The 22,444-nt window shown below is 53.5% G+C and overlaps 1 protein-coding gene across 3 annotated transcripts; it reads left to right on the top strand.

The window, feature by feature from the left end:
- Positions 1-14,265: 14,265 nt before the first annotated feature.
- Positions 14,266-22,341, top strand: LOC122386054 (pre-mRNA-splicing factor syf1 homolog). 3 transcript variants are annotated; one of them, XM_043374876.1, is made up of 3 exons: positions 14,266-14,585; positions 18,051-20,284; positions 21,596-22,341. In XM_043374876.1, exons 2-3 carry the CDS (start codon positions 18,089-18,091, stop codon positions 21,971-21,973), a joined length of 2,574 nt encoding a protein of 857 aa, XP_043230811.1. In that variant the 5' UTR covers positions 14,266-14,585; positions 18,051-18,088; the 3' UTR covers positions 21,974-22,341. The 3 variants fall into 3 exon arrangements, with proteins under 3 accessions (XP_043230811.1, XP_043230902.1, XP_043230979.1); XM_043374967.1 differs by lacking the exon at positions 14,266-14,585 and adding an exon at positions 14,592-14,754; XM_043375044.1 differs by lacking the exon at positions 14,266-14,585 and adding an exon at positions 14,640-14,665.
- The last annotated feature ends 103 nt before the right edge of the window (positions 22,342-22,444 follow it).

Genomic DNA, 22,444 nt, shown 5'->3' with positions numbered 1-22,444 from the left:
TGTTCCTCGCCACCCTCTTACCTGGTGGCGCCCTCCTGTTGATTGTTGATCGGGGCCCTCCTACCTATTGGTGCCCTCCTGTTGATCGCTGCCCTTCTATCCATTGGCGCCCTCCTGCTGCTCGCCAACTTCCTACCTATCGGTGCCCTACTGTCGAAACTCGGGATGTTGATCGGGGCTCTTCTACCTATTAGCGCCCTCCTGTGGATCGCAGCCCTTCTACCTATTGGCAACATCCGTTGATCGCTGCCCTCCTATCATTTATTTACTCCTTTGGCATGTTCTTCAACTTAGTCGTTCTATTGCACATAGTTGATGTCTTGCCTGTGAAAACTGCCACAAATGAACGTGCATTCAGCACAATGAATGAAGTACCTATACCTACCAAAACTATCTACGCTCTACGATGCATAAAACACGTCGTTGGTCTTAACGGATTGATCCTACTTTACGTGCATCATGGCATCTATATGTATTACGATTAAGTATTGTCAACAGGTTCGGCCGCAACAGCAGGCATCTGAAGTTTCGGTGATTGAAACTGGGTGGGTACACTGTATGCACCTGTGAGAAGGCTATGAAGGCTGGTCTGAGGTAATTTGGATGATGTTTACGCATCTCGCGCTCCGGTATCAATCCGATACGGTGATCTGGTGCGTAGATATGCCACCGCCAATAAACTTTTATACATCGACACCCATGAGCCAAGCTTTCTATACAGTTTGTGTGGCAGCGGCCCGACCAAACCTTAGGTATTTTTTTATACCTTCAAATTTGGTAAAAGAGCGAGAGGAGCTTTGAACAGTGATCGTATAAAAGGCGTGCCTAAAAAGCGGAGGAAAAGGTTGTTTTCAAAAATTTCGCGCGCCTTCGGCGCAGCATTTCAAGACCACTTGACCTTTTGTGACCTGGAGTATAAAGAATACACACGATGCAAAATCAATGCAGCACGACCTATACGAGGTTACGCGAAAAAAAAAACTGGTGGCATGGTAAAAAACACCTCCCAACCCCCCCCCCCCCGTTGAGTGATTTTTTATCTCGCGACCGTATGGCGCCCTCCTTGGGTGAGGTGGCGCCCTCCAAACCCTTGGCCCCCCCCTTCGCGATTTTCTAAATACGCCGCTGGTTATGCGGTTCCCCGTCATTTAAACCGGATTTTAGCCATGAAGCCGTTAAGCCACGAGCTTGGATTCTTCCACGGACGTTAGATCTGGATGAGCTCTACATTTTGCATATACTTTGGAATTCGTGGGTTTTTATTTTCGCGACGTTATGCGGTTCCCCGTCATTTAAACCAGATATTAACCACGAAATTAAAGAGCCACGAACTTGGTTTCTTCCACGGACGTTAGATCTGGATGAGCTCTACATTTTGCACATACTTTAGAATTCGTGGGTTCTTATTTTCGCGACGTTATGCGGTTCCCCGTCATTTAAACCAGATATTAACCATGAAGTTAAAGAGCCACGAGCTTGGATTCTGCCACGGACGTTAGATCTGGATGAGCTCTATATTTTGCACAATTTTTGGATTTCGTGGGTCTTTATTTTCGCGACCTTATGCGGTTCACCGTCATTTAAACCGGATTTAAACCATGAAGGCGTTTAGCCACGAACTTGGATTCTTCCACGGACGTTAGATCTGGATGAGCTTTACATTTTCCACATACTTTGGAATTCGTGGGTTTTTATTTTCGCGACGTTATGCGGTTCCCCGTCATTTAAACCGGATTTTAACCATGAAGGCGTTGAGCCACGAGCTTGGATTCTTCCACGGACGTTAGATCTGGATGAGCTCTACATTTTGGATATACTTTGGAATTCGTGGGTTTTTATTTTCGCGACGTTATGCGGTTCCCCGTCATTTAACCCTCGCCCGCACATGGGGGGGGGGTGGTTGCCACCCCCCCCCCCAGGCAGTCTTTCTGCTCTGCACTCAACATTTTTAGAGCTAGAAGGCTGATTTTTCGTATAGCTGCTCGTCTATCCTTTCTTGATGTCCACTGAAAATTTCAAGTTTCTGTGATTTTTGGTTTCGGAGATATGACCTTGTTTTTCAGGTCATGTCATGACCCAAATGGCCAATTCTCAACATCTTGCGTTTGCCATGGGCCTTGTGAGCTTTTGACACCCTGATTTCGGCCTTTTTTGCCAGTCTTACCTCCCACCTATCATGGAACATGTTGTTCGACGATGTACAGGGGTCAAGGTCAGGGTCAAGGTCAACCTAGGTCATCTAAGATAATTGCGTTTTAGGGAAGCTGAGTTTACTTTTTGTGAAGTTTTTTTGACTGCATTTTTGGTAAAAGCTTCTCAGATCATGATTTCATGTGATATGGACCCAAAAACAATCGGTGCACACATCAGTATACACACAGACACACACAGACATACAAACACATATAATTGACCTTGACCTAACTTGACCTGAAATGACCTCAGCAGCAAAATTCTGGTCGGATAGTGTGAAAAAGAGGTTCTAGCTGGCTTGGCACCAGAAAACAGCATCGTCATCGGTATTTGATAAGCAGCGCACTTGATATCCAACGGTGACCCAAAACAGCAACATTTTTTAGTTTGACCTGACCTGGAAGGTCAATGACTGACCTGAGAAGGTAAAACTGGGTATCATTGGATTCGTCTCTTCCCAAAGAATCTTTTTGGTCTTTACTGCTAAGCTCTATCTCCAACAGGAACGAAATGGCGCGGGGGGGGTGGCAACCACCCCCCCCCCCCCCATGTGCGTTCTAGGATGGGAAAATGGCATGTGCGGGCGAGGGTTAAACCAGATATTAACCATGAAGTTAAAGAGCCACGAACTTGGTTTCTTCCACGGACGTTAGAACTGGATGAGCTCTACATTTTGCACATACTTTGGAATTCGTGGGTTTTTATTTTCGCGACGTTATGCGGTTCCCCGTCATTTAAACCAGATATTAACCATGAAGTTAAAGAGCCACGAACTTGGATTCCTCCACGGACGTTAGATCTGGATGAGCTCTACATTTTGCACATACTTTGGAATTCATGGGTTTTTATTTTCGCGACGTTATGCGGTTCCCCGTCATTTAAGCCGGATTTTAGCCATGAAGTTAAAGAGCCACGAGCTTGGATTCTGCCACGGACGTTAGATCTGGATGAGCTCTACATTTTGCACATACTTTGGAATTCGTGGGTTTTTATTTTCGCGACGTTATGCGGTTCCCCGTCATTTAAACCGGATTTTAACCATGAAGGCGTTGAGCCACGAGCTTGGATTCTTCCACGGACGTTAGATCTGGATGAGCTCTACATTTTTCATATACTTTGGAATTCATGGGTTTTTATTTTCGCGACGTTATGCGGTTCCCCGTCATTTAAACCAGATATTAACCATGAAGTTAAAGAGCCACGAACTTGGATTATTCCACGGACGTTAGATCTGAATGAGCTCTACATTTTGCACATACTTTGGAATTCGTGGGTTTTTATTTTCGCGACGTTATGCGGTTCCCCGTCATTTGAACCGGATTTTAACCATGAAGTTAAAGAGCCACGAGCTTGGATTCTTCCACGGACGTTAGATCTCGATGAGCTCTACATTTTGCACATACTTTGGAATTCGTGGGTTTTTATTTTCGCGACGTTATGCGGTTCCCCGTCATTTAAATCGGATTTTAACCATGAAGTTAAAGAGCCACGAACATGGTTTCTTCCACGGACGTTAGAACTGGATGAGCTCTACATTTTGCACATACTTTGGAATTCGTGGGTTTTTATTTTCGCGACGTTATGCGGTTCCCCGTCATTTAAACCGGATTTTAACCATGAAGGCGTTGAGCCACGAGCTTGGATTCTTCCACGGACGTTAGATCTGGATGAGCTCTACATTTTGCACATACTTTGGAATTCGTGGGTTTCTATTTTCGCGACGTTATGCGGTTCCCCGTCATTTAAACCAGATTTAAACCATGAAGTTAAAGACCCACGAGCTTGGATTCTGCCACGGACGTTAGATCTGGATGAGCTCTACATTTTGCACATACTTTGGAATTCGTGGGTTTTTATTTTCGCGACGTTATGCGGTTCCCCGTCATTTAAACCGGATTTTAACCATGAAGGCGTTGAGCCACGAGCTTGGATTCTTCCACGGACGTTAGATCTGGATTAGCTCTACATTTTGGATATACTTTGGATTTCGTGGGTTTTTATTTTCGCGACGTTATGCGGTTCCCCGTCATTTAAACCAGATATTAACCATGAAGTTAAAGAGCCACGAACTTGGTTTCTTCCACGGACGTTAGAACTGGATGAGCTCTACATTTTGCACATACTTTGGAATTCGTGGGTTTTTATTTTCTTGACGTTATGCGGTTCCCCGTCATTTAAACCGGATTTTAACCATGAAGTTAAAGAGCCACGAGCTTGGATTCTGCCACGGACGTTAGATCTGGATGAGCTCTACATTTTGCACATACTTCGGAATTCGTGGGTTTTTATTTTCGCGACGTTATGCGGTTCCCCGTCATTTAAACCGGATTTTATCCATGAAGATCAGCTCAAAAGTTAAAATAAATGTCATATTCGTGTTCAGCATGGTCAACTTAACCCATGCCCTGAATCTGAAGTGATTTGGAATTCGTCGCTGAATACGTATACGTATACGTCGCTAAGTTCACGGACATAGCGCCATGACTGAGGGGTTGACAGAGGGCAAACATCACGTATTTAAACTGGGCAAACAGACGGTGTTCTACGCTAGGGGCATCTCGCGGCTGTGATTCACGATACTGCTTCGCCAAACTGCCTTTAGATGGTGGGGCAGTCGGTGTCCGTCTGCTGCTGTGCGCCGATAATTAGCCCTATAAATTACGATGAATTACACCTTCTAGTGTGACGATACCGGCACATTATCATATAGGTCGCGTTTAGATGCAAATGAAGTAACGACTGCGTTGAAAAAATATGTCATTTCATCGAACGCTGAAATGCTCGAAGTGCTCGCTAAAAAATGAACTCGCTAACTGAGCCCTAAAGGTCGGCTGCCGTGTTGCATTGCATTTAAGCCAAAAACGCGGGCTGGGTGTAAGTTGTCGAGAAACAATTTTTGGCCTGAAGTGTTCTCTAAAGTATTATCTACATAGATCCAGGGAACATATTTGCTATCTATAATGGCTTAGGAGATATCGAATCGTAAGTCCTCCGGTGTACCCTGTTTTGCGGCGGCCCACGTGTTAAAAGCTGCTGAACATTTTTACTTTGACCAAAAAACGCGGGCACAGTTTTGTCAGTACGAAAATGACTCTTGTCCTATCGCATTCCACGTGGGCTGAAAATTCAGAAACCAGGGAACATATTTGCTACGACCAGTACTTTTCACGATTCAGACCGAAACGTGAAAAAATAGCCCCAAAACCCTATGGCGGACACCTCTCAGCGGCGCCCGGCCGCGGGTCGCTAGTTCCCGAAACGACACACCATGCGGCTCTGCTTTTCCGCTGCCAAGTGCCAACGACATGCCTATCGAGCTGTTTGCACCACCATGTTGTAGGCAAGACGTGCATGTAGGCACTTCGCCGCACCTGGCACCATAGGCGTCGCCAGAGATTTTCGGTTGGGGGGCAAAATTAACTTTTGTTTTAAAACTTTCCTTTCCCCAGTCGCTAGCGTCCTGGGCTCACCTGCATAGTGCATGATTTATGAACAACTCAAACTAGAACCCTGAGAGCATCAATCTGTCAAAGTTTCACTACTAATATTCAGTTGTTTCACCCCCAAAATACCATTTAAGGTTTGAACCTGCGAATAACGACTTAACTACGGGCATATGCATGGGTGTAGGAGCGCCAAAAATATTGGTGAAGGATGCCACCTGAACCTTATGAAAAGGGACAGGACCGTGCCAACCAACACGCACAGTGCAAGCGGAGGGGGGGGGGGGCGAATTTCGCCAACCCCTTGTTTTTCGCAGATATCTTACGCCCTTATCATCCCATTACCGTCAAATTTTCAATGCCTGCCTAAAATTGAATTGTGCATCTTGCCATGACAGCAAGATGTAAATCAGGGCCTCGGCTAAGGAATTTTGACTACTGGGGCAAATGGTCAAAGTGTGTTAACCGCGCCCTTGTAGGGATCATCTACGCGATTTGTCATCTATGCGATTTGTCATTTCATGTTGTCATTTTCATTTATATTGTCGCCGCTTTATTAATCAATCTGTTACCTGTTGTCAATTGCGCGTCAAGTTTGTTTGTTATTTGTAAACCGGCCTGCCGCTGGCCTCAACCTTCCTAGTAACCGCTGTGCCATACGCTTTAGAACATATCGTGCAAAGGTCACGGCGGCACCCCTGAGGCGGCCGCTGCCCGTACGTTTACGAACCCATTGTCGTGACGTCATGCCTGTGAGCAAAGGTCGCGGTAGGGGCTCTCCCGGCAGCCGGACGGTGACTCATACGTTAAGCTTGTCTCTCGCCGCGCCTGCGGGCATATTGGTAGTACTAGGGACGGCCAGCATGTGACCGCGGTTTTCGGCGACATTGTCAATTCGTTTCTCGACTCTGCTGTTCGCTACAAGACAAATACACATAGAAAACGGCTCGGGCATTTGGAGAAGAGCGGCTACTCTGAGGCGAGGGAAGAACACGGAGATTCACACAAACGACCTGACTAGGTTGCACCGGCCACAGTCGACCGAGGTGGGCTTCTGCGCCCTTAAAGACGCCTCTGACTGGCCATTGCGCTGACACCCTGGTCGGACCACGGTCATTGATCGGACCCTGCCACTGGTTCGTGCTCAGGCTGCCTTAGCGGGTAGACCTGCTCGACCAGACGCCCACTGGTGGGCGAGTGCTCGGTTCCGACTTTCACCGCCGGTCCAACAGCGTTCTGCTGGTTCCCGCCGATCCGGTTACGACACCGCAAGTGCCGTACCGACTCGGGCGTCCCAGGTGGGCGTAACGGTTACCACACCAGTTCGCGACCCCCAGGCTCTGTCAGCCGTCGTACGGCTCTCGGACGGACACTCTAATAGATCAGCCACAGATCAATAGATTGTCACGGACCGTCCGTCCAGCCACGCGCTACCCACAGCGCCAGTACGACAATTGGTGACCCCGACGTGATCTCCGTTGTTCGACCTTAGCCTCTCGTCATGCCGGCGGACAGCGCACAGTCCGGCGCCGCAGCTCAAGACCCAGCCAGCGTTCCAGCTTCAGCCTCCGAGTCAACTCATCGGCCCATGGCTAGCTTCCGGCTACCACCATACTCTCCGGAAGAGCCCGACCTGTGGCTACTGCAGGTGCAGTGCGCTTTCGACGTCAGCGGGGTCGACTCCGACGAGCTGAGGTTTAAGCTCCTCGTCGCAAACCTCCCCGCCAACATCGCCGTCCAGGTCAAGGACGTCATCCGGTCATCTCGGTCTTTTGACGTGCTGTGTGCAGCGCTCCAAGCCCGCCTGGCACAGTCACGCGCCGACCGACTACAAGCCCTGCTCGGCCGCCAGCAGCTCGGCGATCAGAAGCCGACGGCGCTGTTACGCTCAATGCGCAACGAGCTTGCCGCAGCCGGGGACGCCCCGGTTGATACGGAGCTCTTCCGTACCCTATTTCAACAACGGCTACCGCAGCCCGTCCGTGCTGCCCTCGCCCTCCTGCCAGCCGACAGCACGCTTGACGCACTGGCAGAAGCGGCCGACCGGTACCTGGAAGCTAGCGGACCGGACCCACGGCTATCAGCGATCGCGGCACAGCCGTACACACAGCCGGCACCGCCCATCGCTGCTGCAGTGACAGCCCCAGCGCCAGCTGCAACCCCTGCGCTGGACACCGTCATCGCCTCCCTGGTCGCTAAGATGGAGCGCCTGGAGGCCAGCAACCGACGACTCGAGGACGCCGTGCGACGCGACCGCAGCCGTTCCCGGCCGCGCCAGGCGTCTCGCCAGTCACGCCGCCCGTCACCGGCTCGTCCTTCAACGCCGCCGCACGACGACACGCTGTGTTGGTACCACCAGCGATTCGGCGCCCAAGCGCGCCGATGCAAGTTGCCGTGCTCCTGGATCGCCTCGGAAAACTGAGGCGCCCCGTGCTGATGGCGCAAAGCACGGGCGCCCCTCCTGCCGCGCCACTCCTCTTCGTGAGGGACACGGAGACGGACCGGCAATTTCTAGTCGACACCGGGGCGCAGGTCAGCGTGCTGCCTCGCCGCTGCCTGCCCAACGGGTCTACGCTGACCCCTGCTCCTGTCGGCCAGCAGCTCGTCGCGGCAAACGGCTCACCGATCGCGGTGCACGGCACCTGCCTGCTGGACGTCACCTTGAGTCAGCAGCACCGCCTGAAACATCGATTCTTCGTCACTGACGTCACCACACCCATCTTGGGCACCGACTTCCTGGCCGCACATCACCTCGTCGTGGACGTTGCCAACCAGCGTCTCCTGCGGGACGGCACCGTCTGCGCCAGCGCCGAGCGGTCAAGGCTGTGCTCCATCGGAGTGCGTCTCGTCCGGGAGCAGGCTGCTGCTCGCTTCGCAGTTGTCCTCGCCCGGTACCCGGATGTGACCTCACCAAAACCTGGACCAACACCGGTGAAGCACAACGTGACGCACCACATCGTCACCAAGGGTCCACCGGTGTACCAGCGGCCACGACGCCTCCCGCCGGAGCGCCTTCAAATCGCACGTGCTGAGTTCAACAAGATGCTCCAGCAAGGCATCATTCGACCGTCGAGCAGCAGCTGGACAACTCCACTCCACATGGTGCCAAAGAAGAGACCCGGCGAGTGGCGTCCTTGCGGCGACTACAGAGCGCTGAACGCCCGCACCGTACCAGACCGCTACCCGCTGCCGTACCTGCGGGACTTTTCAGCCGACCTGCATGGGTGCACCGTCTTCAGCACCATTGACTTGGTGAAGGCTTACCACCAGATCCCGGTGGAACCTGCCGACGTCCCCAAGACAGCCATCACGACACCGTTCGGCCTCTACGAATGCGTTCGGATGCCGTTCGGCCTCAGAAACGCCGGACAGACCTTCCAGCGTTTCATGGATGAGGTCCTCCGTGGCATACCGGGCTGCTTCGTCTACCTGGACGACATTCTGCTGGCCAGCCCGACTGCCGAACACCACCTACAGCTCCTGGACCAAGTGCTCCAGCGTCTCAACACCTACGGCGTCGTCGTCAACAGGCACAAGTGCGTCCTGGGGCAGGAGCAAGTGGTCTTCCTCGGCCACACGGTGGACGCCGACGGCGTCCGCCCGCTGCCGGAGCGAGTCGATGCCATCAAAGACTTCCCGGAACCGGCCACTCAGTCCCAGCTACGGAGGTTCCTGGGGATGGTAGCCTACTACCACCGCTTCATCCCCCAGGCAGCCGAGCTCCTGCAGCCTCTGCACGCCTTAATCACCCACAAGGCAAAACGCTCGAGAGCGCCTGTCACGTGGACAGACTCGGCGCGGCAGCGTTTCAAGAACGTCAAGGACGCCCTGGCCACGGCGACACATCTCGCACACCAAGTCCCGGACGCGCCGCTCGCCCTCTTCGTCGACGCCTCGGACTGCGGAGTGGGCGCCGTCCTCCAGCAGCACGTCGCCAGCGAGTGGCAGCCCCTCGCTTTCTTCTCGAAAACGCTCCAGCCTGCGGAGAAGAAATACAGCACGTTCGGGCGCGAGCTACTCGCCATCTACCTGGCCGTCCGGCACTTCAAGCACGCCATCGAAGGACGGTCAGCAATCATTTTCACAGACCACCGACCACTGGTAACGGCCATCGGCTCCTCGTCCGACCGCTACTCGCCACGAGAGGTCCGCCACCTGGACTACATCGGCCAGTTCGTGTCGGACATCCGCCATGTGCCTGGCAAGGACAACGTGGTCGCCGACACGCTGTCACGCACGGTCTCGATGGTGGCCCAGCCGCGACCCCCGCTCGCCGACTTCACTGCCATCGCCAAGGCCCAGTCCGAAGACGGCTCGCTGGAAGACCTCGAGACCTCAGACACCTCAATGCGCCTGCGCCACATCCCGGTCGGCGATGGACTCCGTCTGCTCTGCGACGAGTCCACCGGATCGCCTCGGCCGGTCCTCCCAGAGGCGCTGCGCCGGCCCTTCGCCAAGGCTCTGCACGACCTATCGCACCCTGGCGTCGAGGCCACCGTCAAGCTCGTCTCTAAGCGGTTCGTCTGGCCCGGTATGGATCGCGACGTGCGCCGCTGGACCCGAACCTGCCTCGCCTGTCAGCGCTGCAAAATCGGCCGGCACACCAAGTCTGACGTCGGCACCTTCCAGCCACCTCAGCAACGCTTCGACCACGTCCACGTGGACCTCGTCGGCCCGATGCCTCCGTCAAGAGGGCACTCGTACCTCCTGACGTGCGTCGACCGGTTCACTCGGTGGCCAGAAGTCATCCCTCTGCCGGACATCCGCACCACCACGGTCGCCCGCGCCTTCCTCGAGCACTGGATCGCCCGATTCGGCGTTCCGTCCATCATCACGACGGACCGAGGCGCCCAGTTCGAGTCGGCCCTCTGGTCGGAGCTACAGCGATTCCTGGGCTGCCAGCGAACTCGGACGACGTCCTACCACCCGGCCTGCAACGGTATGGTGGAACGCCTGCATCGCCAGCTGAAGGCCAGCCTCCGTGCACACCAGGCTACGTCATGGACGGACGTGCTGCCGCTGGTGCTCCTGGGCATACGCTCCACCATCAAGGCGGACCTGCAGGCGACGTCAGCCGAGCTGGTGTACGGCTCCTCACTGCGGCTTCCCGGCGAGTTCTTCATCAGCAGCCAAGCCTCAGCAGCATCACCGGCCGGTTTCGTACAAGACCTGAAGCGCGCCATGTCTCAGGTGCGGCCGACACTCCCACGTCCGGTCCAGCGCGCCACGTACGTCCCGACGGCACTCCAGACGGCGACACACGTCTTCGTGCGCAGGGACTGTCACCGCTACCCGCTGGACGCTCCATACGACGGACCGTTCCCGGTTACCGAAAGGACCACCAAAACCATCACCATCGACCGTCGACAGAAAAAGGAAGTCATCAGCATCGACCGGTGTAAGGCCGCCTTCCTGGAGACGCCAGACGAATCCGGTCATCGACAGCCTGACCTGCCGACTGTGCAGCCGCACGGTACTCAGTCCAGCGGCCCGCCGGCCGCGCCACCGCTCAGCAATGAGCCCAGCGGCCCGGAGCTTCTGATCTACGGTGACGCACCAAATCGCCCTGCAGCCGTCGCTCAGGCTGACGCTGCACCATTGCAGCCTCAGCCGATACTACGGACGACCCGCTCCGGCCGCGTCATACGACCTCCGGTAAGATATCGCCATGTCACTTTTGTCCGCGACATGTCTGGCGAGGGGGTACTGTAGGGATCATCTACGCGATTTGTCATCTATGCGATTTGTCATTTCATGTTGTCATTTTCATTTATATTGTCGCCGCTTTATTAATCAATCTGTTACCTGTTGTCAATTGCGCGTCAAGTTTGTTTGTTATTTGTAAACCGGCCTGCCGCTGGCCTCAACCTTCCTAGTAACCGCTGTGCCATACGCTTTAGAACATATCGTGCAAAGGTCACGGCGGCACCCCTGAGGCGGCCGCTGCCCGTACGTTTACGAACCCATTGTCGTGACGTCATGCCTGTGAGCAAAGGTCGCGGTAGGGGCTCTCCCGGCAGCCGGACGGTGACTCATACGTTAAGCTTGTCTCTCGCCGCGCCTGCGGGCATATTGGTAGTACTAGGGACGGCCAGCATGTGACCGCGGTTTTCGGCGACATTGTCAATTCGTTTCTCGACTCTGCTGTTCGCTACAAGACAAATACACATAGAAAACGGCTCGGGCATTTGGAGAAGAGCGGCTACTCTGAGGCGAGGGAAGAACACGGAGATTCACACAAACGACCTGACTAGGTTGCACCGGCCACAGTCGACCGAGGTGGGCTTCTGCGCCCTTAAAGACGCCTCTGACTGGCCATTGCGCTGACACCCTGGTCGGACCACGGTCATTGATCGGACCCTGCCACTGGTTCGTGCTCAGGCTGCCTTAGCGGGTAGACCTGCTCGACCAGACGCCCACTGGTGGGCGAGTGCTCGGTTCCGACTTTCACCGCCGGTCCAACAGCGTTCTGCTGGTTCCCGCCGATCCGGTTACGACACCGCAAGTGCCGTACCGACTCGGGCGTCCCAGGTGGGCGTAACGGTTACCACACCAGTTCGCGACCCCCAGGCTCTGTCAGCCGTCGTACGGCTCTCGGACGGACACTCTAATAGATCAGCCACAGATCAATAGATTGTCACGGACCGTCCGTCCAGCCACGCGCTACCCACAGCGCCAGTACGACACCCTGCTGGGAGGGGGGGGGGGAGGTTTTTGAACACCCCCCCTGCGGTTTTTCGCGGATATCTGAAAAACGGCGGCACCTTATCATCTATCAATGTTATACATTTTGTGAAAATTTCAGACCAGGGTCCTTCAAGGTCAGGTCACCAGGTCGCTACAAGTGACCTCACCTCATAAACACATCATAAAATGTTTCAATGTATGCCATAGCTACACCAAGTGACGGATCGCTTTGAAGCTTTCAGCAATTGATAAGTGCAACAGTATGTACAAAATTCGGAATTTTCATATCGGTGACCTAAGGTCGGGTCAATTTTGCGACCTCTAGGTATTTTAAGGCAATGGGAGAAAATTCAAAACCGTCTTTTTCGGACGAAAGTCATTCTTAACACTCTCAAACACTAAATTACAAGTAACTCTTTGACACACTGAACATGAAAACGGCACCCGTGACCCCTGTTTATGCCCCTGAGGTCATCTCAGGTCACGAATGGTATCTAACAGTTTTTTGCGACTAACTTTTGAAAGAGGCATACTAGAGCGATGAAAACGCCTTATATATGTTCAGCTCGACGATACAGATCCACTAATATGCAACATGACAATGTCCGGTCAAATCATGACCTTGACCAGAGGTCAAATTTTTAAGTTGAACTTTCAATGTCAAATTATAGTTCATTCGATGCGTCTTGACAAGAGGAACACGATGTCGGTAAAAGAAAGCTCGTGCAAGGCTTGAGTCAAAAGTTATTGCAGAAAAACTGTTCCCGAAAAATCGTCTATTTTGGCCGTTTTTGCCCCCTGCAGGCAAAACCGTTGACGTTAGGTCAAATCTGAGGGAATTACTCAGAAAGGGCGTTAATAGGGCTATCGAATGCGCTTTTCCGTGGCGCTGTAGCTCTATTGGTTCCCGAGCTATGCGTTGGCTTCTTGGAAATTGTCGACATTCGACCTGGAAATCGGCGAAATTTTGCCTTCAATGACCTCTGGTGACCTGACCTTTGACCTGACCAAAAAAGTGACCTAAGTGATTTCGTCATTATTTTTGGCGCTCTTTCGAACGCCGCCTTCCGCGTATCGCTACGTGGCCCAGGAGCCGAGTTAGAAGGGGGGGGGGGTTCAAACACCCCCCCAGCAGGGCGTGGAAATCCAGGACCCCCAGCCGGGCGCGGGTTAAAAAACAGACATTTGATCAACCGTCGAATCCAGTAGTTCTAAGCATAGGTACTAGGTAGGTGAAGACCCTCCCTTGCATTGTCCAAGATTGGTGAAGGATCCTTCACCAATCTGAAACTTTGGTGAAAGGTATCCTTCACCAAAGAGATACGTTGCTACACCTATGTCCTTCACCAATATTTTTGGCGCTCCTACACCCATGCATATGCCCGTAGTTAAGTCGTTATTCGCAGGTTCAAACCTTAAATGGTATTTTGGGGGTGAAACAACTGAATATTAGTAGTGAAACTTTGACAGATTGATGCTCTCAGGGTTCTAGTTTGAGTTGTTCATAAATCATGCACTATGCAGGTGAGCCCAGGACGCTAGCGACTGGGGAAAGGAAAGTTTTAAAACAAAAGTTAATTTTGCCCCCCAACCGAAAATCTCTGGCGACGCCTATGGTGCCAGGTGCGGCGAAGTGCCTACATGCACGTCTTGCCTACAACATGGTGGTGCAAACAGCTCGATAGGCATGTCGTTGGCACTTGGCAGCGGAAAAGCAGAGCCGAAATGCATTCTAGTCGGCTATATAGCGGGTCGCATGGATAAAGTACCTAAGTTATGAAGGTAGATCCGTAGGTAGCGGAATAATGGAGAAGCGGAGCAATCTTTCTCCGCACCATGTCCACACCCATCTCTGCACAGGAGGTTCATGTCATGTTTGTCATGTGCAAGAAAAATAATAAAGAAGAGCCAGAAGGTCTTGTGCACTCTGAATTTGAGTGGTGAGATCAAACATTTAGTAGTCGATTACCTTAGAGTTACGCTCTTTTACTGTCTTCAAAGCGCAGAATATGTATAAAATGAGAGCACTGCTCGGTGACTGAATATTCATCAGCATGCTGCGAGCCTTTGCTTGTTTCTTGGCTTTCCATTGGTGGATGTCATGTGCATTATGCTGTCTACCAATGAGAGGCCAAGAGACGCTAGCAGCCTGCTTCCATAAATCCTGACAAAAACACGTACAGATACCAAGTGGTGCCGGTAGGAATAGGCAAGGCCGGGCCGTAAAGAGTCCGAAAGCCGAAAGGTGAAGAGGCTACAGAGGTAGGTCACTTTTATTTTGCTTTTTTCTGCAGGAAGGGCGTTTTATTGCGCGTGTCCCTTAACCCAGCAAGCTAGCTCGAGTAATAAGTTTTTTTACATATTTTCATGCAAGGAAGTTGATATAAATATTAAATAAGCAATTAATAAGCGACATTTTTGTATTTAACTTGTAAGTATGTATTGACGAAGTGTCATTTCTAATCTTCCTCAGGAAATGATAGTAATTCGTATTCGTTTCGGGCTACACTCAGGTAAAAAATCGTTAAAAACCACAATTTTAACAATTTGTGGTTACAATAACAATTTCAATTTGTTACCTCAGTGTAGCCCGAAATGAATACGAATTACTATTGTAAGCATGTTCCACTAACAGCATATATTCTCATGAAAAGTGGTTGTGTGGTTAATGATTCATTTCAGTAGGCGGAACTATGGTCAAGCGTACCCATTTTCGGGAACGTATTTTCGTTCCCATGTTTGGGAACGATAAACCCAAATATCGGAACGCCATGTAGGCATTATCTAAAACAAGGAAAAGAACCGTTAAATGACGTCCAAAAAATATAAAACGATCGTGAACCACCTGATATTTGTCTCAATATTGTTGGGAAAGACTTTGATATTGTAAGGCCCATCGTAGTTTCAAATCGTTCCCCTATTCCTAAAGCAGTCCATCATCCGGGCCGCGAGCCCAAATTTGGGAACACTCGTACACTGGCGCAAGCGTTCCTTATTATGGGAACGGCGTACCCAAAATTGGGAACGATTTCACCGGTGCCTTTCAGGAGCTCTTTTCATTAACAAGCATCACGTCCAACGCCGCAAATTATTGTTAACGCAACAATCATCAGATGACCTTTCCGGCAAGACCGCCGCATGTTTCGCCGGGTCTTCCGCGCTCTTATTCCCGTCGATCTCGCAGCGGGCACGCCCCCCTCTGCAGGATTACGTAGGTAATTCACAACGCTCAGCGATGTTCAACAAGGTCTTCCATACCTATATCCACCGTCCGCGCCGAGGGTGGAGACCAGTGGAGACATGTCAAGCACCTGTCTGTTTATCACCGATGGTTGACGAGCACAAGGAAGTATCCAAAAATGGGAACGCTGAATATGTTACACCCTCAAAACACCTAGTCCCAATGAAAATCTAGTTTTTTCCTTTCTTAATGAGTGTAAGTGGCAAAAGGCCTGGTAGGATGGGCACGAGGAATGATCAAAAGCAGCATAAAAATTATAAATAAGCCACACAGAGCGACCTATATAAGTGAAATTCCCCCAAAACGATCATGCTTAGAAACACGGAAGACAAAAACCACGCTCATGACGCTCCTTATAAAACAACGCTAAACAGCTAGTATCCAAATAAAATATGTTTTTCCGGGCTGATAAAATACAGCTGAATAATTTTAAACCACTGAAACTGAGTTTACAACAGTAGTTCGGTAAGATCACTGACGTTCCACGCGGTCGTGCGCCCCGACACCAAAAGTCAACAATATTACCTCGAGACTGTCCGCGTGTTCGCTTGCATATGTCAGCATCTGGTGTAGCTAGTATGAAACTTCATAACCAGGCGAAAATTATTATACCTACTTGACCTCAAAATGTAACAAATGCTTCATTTTCCTTAAAATTGCATGTTAAATGTAGTATAACCCATGTTTTCACCATTCCGTCATTTCAGAAAATCATGAAAAATATCATTCGACGGTCAATTTCCTTGTTCAACGGTCAGATTAAAGATAATTTTATAGAGACTTAGTAGATACTTGAATTAACGTGCACTTTTTTGAGACGTGATGCACTAATGAGTTTAAGTGGGCGAACGGCCGAAAAAGTACCTTCCGTTCTCATAAATGGGAACGCCCGTTGCCATATTTGGGAACTCCGTTCCCAAAAATGGGAACATTCCTATACTTGGGTACTCAAGACCATAGTTCCACCTACTGATTTGTTGAAGTCTTGAAGTTTTGAATATATGGAAAAAGGGGTACTTCCATTAACTTCCATTACTTCCATTACTCCTTACTCATTGAGTGGGCCGCACCGCCGCCAGCCGCCGTTGCCACGGGAGTCCCAGTGCTCTCCCCCGTCTGATCGCGTCGGTGTCGACTGCTGCTGGAGTCATCTCTAGAGGAGTCGACAGCTGGACTGGGCTGATCTGCTCACTTGCACAGTCCAGAATCGACGATCGATGTCGCACCCGATTAGACTCACTGCCGGTGCTGGCATCGTCACGTCGATGCCCAGAAAATGAGTCATGGAGAGACGGGCCAGAGGAACTGGCTGTGCTGGCTGCCGCCACCTCCAGGATCGGGTCGCCGAGACCGGGCGGCGAAGCACCGTCCGCAGTCCGCACCCCGAGCGCGCCGCCGCACGCGGTCGACAGACGCAGAGACCGGCCGCACTGGGCCCTTCACCTGAGCTCGCCCCTGCGCCGGCCCGCGGCCCGCGCCGGGCTCGGACAGCCTGCGCACCGCCTCCGGGTCCGCGATCCGGAGCGGGGCAGAGTCACGGGATCTGCACGCGAGGATTTCTTCAGACCTGGTGAATACTGAGAAGAGCTTTCCTTCCTTTCTGAGCTGCAACAGTTCAGAAAACATGGCTTGTCTTCTTGGAGTCAGCGACTCTGCGATGAACAGGCCGGAACCTTTTAATTTCGACTTTGCCCTGAACAGAAGGTCTCTGTCCGAGCCGGGACCTGCTGAGGTAAACTCGACGAGAACTTTACCGTTTCTGAGTCTGAACGTAGTTCTGACCTGCGCACTATCCAATCTGTGCCCGAGGTACCGCTGAACCACATCACGAATCAGCAGGGCTGAGTCCTCTCGGCTGGTTCGAGCCTGAAGAGCTGGCCCGGAGAAAATGAGACAGACTAACCTTTTCTCCTGCTGTCGGCGGTCTTCGTGGAGCTCCATTTGCTTAAGACGTTGTTTCATATCACTTATCTCCTTTTGGAGCTCCACGATGTTACAGTCGGCTGTCCTCTGCCGCTCAGACACAGCTGCCATCGAGTCCATAGCAAAGGAGAGTGAGGTTTCCAAAGTCGTTAGGCGCCTCTCGTTGCTGTCCTTAATCTCCTTTACACTTTTTGCGTTTTCTTGCACTATAAACGCTTTCAGTTCTGCACACATATCGTTTTGCCCCTCCTGTGTCGGGGAGCACGCCTTGCGTTTTTTGGTCATGGCACTACCGATAGCACGCCACAAATAGCCGCACAGGCCCGCCCGCCGCCGCGGCCGCCACACACGCGCACGGAGCGACCCCTCGCGCGTCCGACCCGGCCGAGGTCAACCGGTAGACTGCGCGCCGCCGTTTTCTTGCTATTCAGTAAAAACCACAGGGGGGGGGGGGCAAATTGCCCCCCCCCCCAACGGGGCGAGGGTTAAATCATAGTTCTGGGGATTGTAATGCTGGTGATGTCTATATCGTTTGCCGCTGTCTGACAGCACTCTTTTTTCAGATTGGTTACCGAGCACGTCTCAGCGGTGTGCTGCCAAGATGCCGGTGGCCGAGCCGGCGCCGCTGCTGTTCGGGGATGACGACCTTCCGTACGAGGAGGAGATCCTCCGCAACCCCTACTCGGTCAAACACTGGCTGCGCTACATCGAGCACAAGAAGGAGGCCCCGCGGGAGGCCGTCAACATGCTCTACGAGAGGGCGCTGCGCGAGCTACCCGGCAGCTACAAGCTGTGGCACAGCTACCTGCGCCTGCGGCGACGCCAGCTCAAGAACCGCTGCATCACCGACCCGGCCTTCGACGACGTCAACAGTGCGTTCGAGCGCGCGCTGGTGTTCATGCACAAGATGCCGCGCATCTGGCTGGACTACTGCCAGCTGCTGATCGACCAGCAGAAGATCACGCGCACGCGGCGCGTGTTCGACCGGGCGCTGCGCGCACTGCCCATCACTCAGCACCACCGGCTGTGGCCGCTCTACATCGAGTTCGTCAAGCGGCACGACATCCCCGAGACGGCGGTACGCGTGTTCCGCCGCTACCTGAAGCTCTGCCCGGAGAAGGTGGAGGAGTTTATCGACTATCTGCGCTCCATTGACCGGCTGGACGAGGCCGCCGTCCGGCTGGCCGGCATCGTCAACGAGGAGCACTTTGTGTCGCAGCAGGGCATGTCCAACCACCAGCTGTGGAACGAGCTGTGCGAGCTCATCAGCAAGAACCCGCACAAGGTGACCTCGCTGGACGTGAACGCCATCATCCGCGGCGGCCTGCGCCGCTACACAGACCAGCTGGGTCAGCTGTGGAGCTCGCTGGCCGACTACTACATACGCAGCGCGCTCTTCGACCGGGCGCGAGACATCTACGAGGAGGCCATCCAGACGGTGACCACGGTCCGAGACTTCACCCAGGTGTTCGACGCCTACGCCCAGTTCGAGGAGCTCAGCCTCAATAAGCGCATGGAGCAGGTGGCCGCCAAGGCGACGCCCTCCGAGGAGGATGACATTGAGCTGGAGCTGCGGCTGGCGCGCTTCGAGGAGCTGATCCAGCGGCGGCCGCTGCTGCTCAACTCGGTCCTGCTGCGACAGAACCCGCACAATGTGCTCGAGTGGCACAAGCGCGTGGAACTGTTCGCCGGCAAGCCGCGGGAGATCATCAACACGTACACGGAGGCGGTGCAGACGGTGGACCCCAAGCTGGCCACCGGCAAGCTGCACACTCTCTGGGTGGCCTTCGCCAAGTTCTACGAGGAGAACGACCAGCTGGACGACGCGCGCGTGGTGTTCGAGAAGGGCTGCCAGGTGGGCTACACGCGCGTCGACGACCTGGCCGCCGTGTGGTGCGAGTGGGCCGAAATGGAGATCCGGCACGAGGAGTTTGAGCGCGCCCTGCAGCTGATGCAGCGCGCCGTGGCGCCGCCGCCGCACAAGGTCGCCTACCACGACCAGTCCGAGACGGTGCAGATGCGCGTCCACAAGTCGCTCAAGCTGTGGTCCATGTACGCCGATCTCGAGGAGAGCTTCGGCACGTTCAAGACCTGCAAAGCCGTCTACGATCGCATCATCGAGCTGAAGATCGCCACGCCGCGTATAATCATCAACTATGGCCTCTTCCTGGAGGAGAGCAACTACTTTGAGGAGGCGTTCAAGGCCTACGAGAAGGGCATCGGCCTGTTCAAATGGCCGTACGTGTACGACATCTGGAACACGTACCTGACCAAGTTCGTGGGCCGCTACGGCGGCACCAAGCTGGAGCGGGCGCGCGACCTGTTCGAGCAGTGTCTGGAGCACTGTCCGGAGCAGTTCGCCAAGGCGCTCTACATGCTGTACGCCAAGCTGGAGGAGGAGCACGGCCTGGCGCGACACGCCATGGCCGTCTACGACCGGGCCACGGCCGCCGTGCCGCAAAACGAGAAGAAGGAGATGTTCGACATCTACACGCGCAAGGCGGCCGAGATCTACGGCGTGACGCGCACGCGCGAAATCTACGAGAAGGCCATCGAGCAGCTGCGCGACGACGAGGCGCGCGACATGTGTATGCGCTTCGCCGAGCTGGAGCGCCGGCTGGGTGAGATCGACCGGGCGCGCGCCATCTACGCGCACTGCAGCCAGATGTGCGACCCGCGCACCACCGCCCAGTTCTGGAGCACCTGGCGCGAGTTCGAGGTGGCGCACGGGAACGAGGACACCATGCGTGAGATGCTGCGGATCAAGCGCTCCGTGCAGGCCACCTACAACACTCAGGTGAGCGGCTGGCGGCCCGCTCGGCGGCGGTGTGGGCCGAGGGGTGTGGGCGCACCGGGTGGTGTCCGGGCCGGGGGATGCGTTAGATTTGATTCGTTGTCGGGTTGTCATTTCGATTTGTCTCACCATCAGTGTGGTTTTGCAGTTTTCGTAATTTTGATGTTGAACGAATTTCATTTAAAATCCAACCTATTTGTGGTCCTGCATTAGTTTGAAGCGCTTAGAAACGAAATAATTTTTTCCTCTCACCACATTTTGGATAGCTCACCATTTTTCATACATTATCGTTGTTTTTTGCGTAGCATCCATTCTATGGCTTGTTATTCACACCGTGCGTTGTCAAGCAATCATACTACATTTCATGTCATCTCTTTCAATGCTGTACATTGTACAATGTTGCTCGCTTCTGTGGTCAACTCGACCGTGAGTTCCGGGCAGTTGTCGCATCCGGTACTTACAGCCGGGCAGAGGTCGCCTCTGGTACCGCGTCAGGGAGAGGTCGCCCTTGGTACCGTCAGGCAAGCAGAGGTCGCCTCTGGTACCGACGCCAGAGGTCCCTCTGGTACCGCGGGCCGGGCAGAGGTCGCCTGTGCCGGTCAGGGGTCCCTCTGGCACCTACATATAGTGGGCCAGAGGTCGCCTGTCTTTGGTACGGTCCCCTTGTAGATGGCACTGGTTTCCGATGGCCATGAACCTATCTGCAATCCCGACCAGGCTTATAAGTAAAGTAATCCTGGACCAGACTAGTCGGTCACCAGCGCAACAGAAGTTGTTTTCCCAGTTGGCCAATACTGTCTGACGTGTTCACCAAAGTAATTTAACTTTAAAGCAGACCGACTGGTCGCGGCGACTGAGGTCTGCTCTGATCGTCTTTCAACTTTCAATCATCGAACATTGAGAAGTTGTGCACAAACATCTGGTTGGTACCAAAACTCGTTATCTGGAACGCAGAGGTCTTTATATAAGAGCAGTTTGCGTTTGGGACAAATGTTTGATGCCGCCGCTTCCTCTCGTAACAGCCTTACTAAAAATACGTAGGTACAGCGATGGGAGCCTGCAATGGTTCGGCCACGGTTTTTCGGTTCTCCCGATATTGTCCGTTTTCACCACTCTGCAATTGCATGTCTGACGTTGCATTGTTAATTGTTTGCTTGAAACACAGGCTTGAGTGATCATCACCACTAATTCGGCACAGGCATAGTTTATTTGTATTTTGTCGCCTGTGGTCCTTCTTTTGCTGTTAACCCAGGGCTGGGTGGCCACCTCTGTGACACTGAGACTGACGCGTGCTGTGCTGCTCTCCCCGGCCAGGTGAACATGATGTCCGCGGCGATGCTGGCGTCCGCCTCCTCCATGTCTGGCACCATCTCAGACCTGGCGCCCGGACTCAACGACGGCATGCGCATGCTGGAGGCGCGCGCCGCGCAAAAGACGGCCGACCGGCCGGCCGCCGCCGCCGCCGCCGCCGGCGCCGGTCAGATCCTGTTTGTGCGCGGCTCTGGCTCCGAGCAGGAGACAGCCGTGGCCGAGGGCGGCCGCGTGGCCAACCCGGCAGAGATCCAGCTGGACGACGACGACGATGAAGAGGAGGGAGAGGGAGCGGAGGAGGAGGAGGAGGTGGCGCAGCAGGCCGTGCCGGCGCAGGTGTTCGGCAGCCTGGCCAGGAAGCAGGAGGAGCAGGAGGACTGAGCGGTCACGGCGGGGGCGCACAGCACCCCAGCGAGGGCAGGGACTGACCGGTCGCGGTGGGGGCGCACAGCCGCCCGGCGAGGGGCGGGACTGACCGGTCGCGGCGGGGGCGCACAGCAGCCCGGCGAGGGGCGGGACTGACCGGGCACGGCGGGGGCGCACAGCGGCCCGGCGAGGGGCGGGACTGACCGGTCGCGGCGAGGGCGCAGACAGGAACCCATAGTGAAGACAGCCCGGGCGTCTACAATGAGAGCGAACCACCAGGTACTGTTTTGCTTTCCTTTATCGGCTGGCTGGTGTGACGATTGGTCATTGATGGAGAGTGGAGATGGTCCGAATTTATATTTAATATACAAATATGCATCACATTGGCTGTTTTAATGTAATCATTACTCTCTGATTTGTTATTTGACGAGCTCATCTCATTTGATTATTGTTAGACTTTGGATGTTTTTTTTGTGGAACTACGAG

This window comes from Amphibalanus amphitrite, unplaced genomic scaffold (assembly GCF_019059575.1).
Source record: "Amphibalanus amphitrite isolate SeventyFive unplaced genomic scaffold, NRLGWU_Aamphi_draft 000001F_arrow, whole genome shotgun sequence".
NCBI classification, from domain to species: Eukaryota; Metazoa; Arthropoda; class Thecostraca; order Balanomorpha; family Balanidae; genus Amphibalanus; species Amphibalanus amphitrite.
Note: the sequence above shows the minus strand (reverse complement) of the source record. Positions and strands in the feature narration are given on the sequence as shown.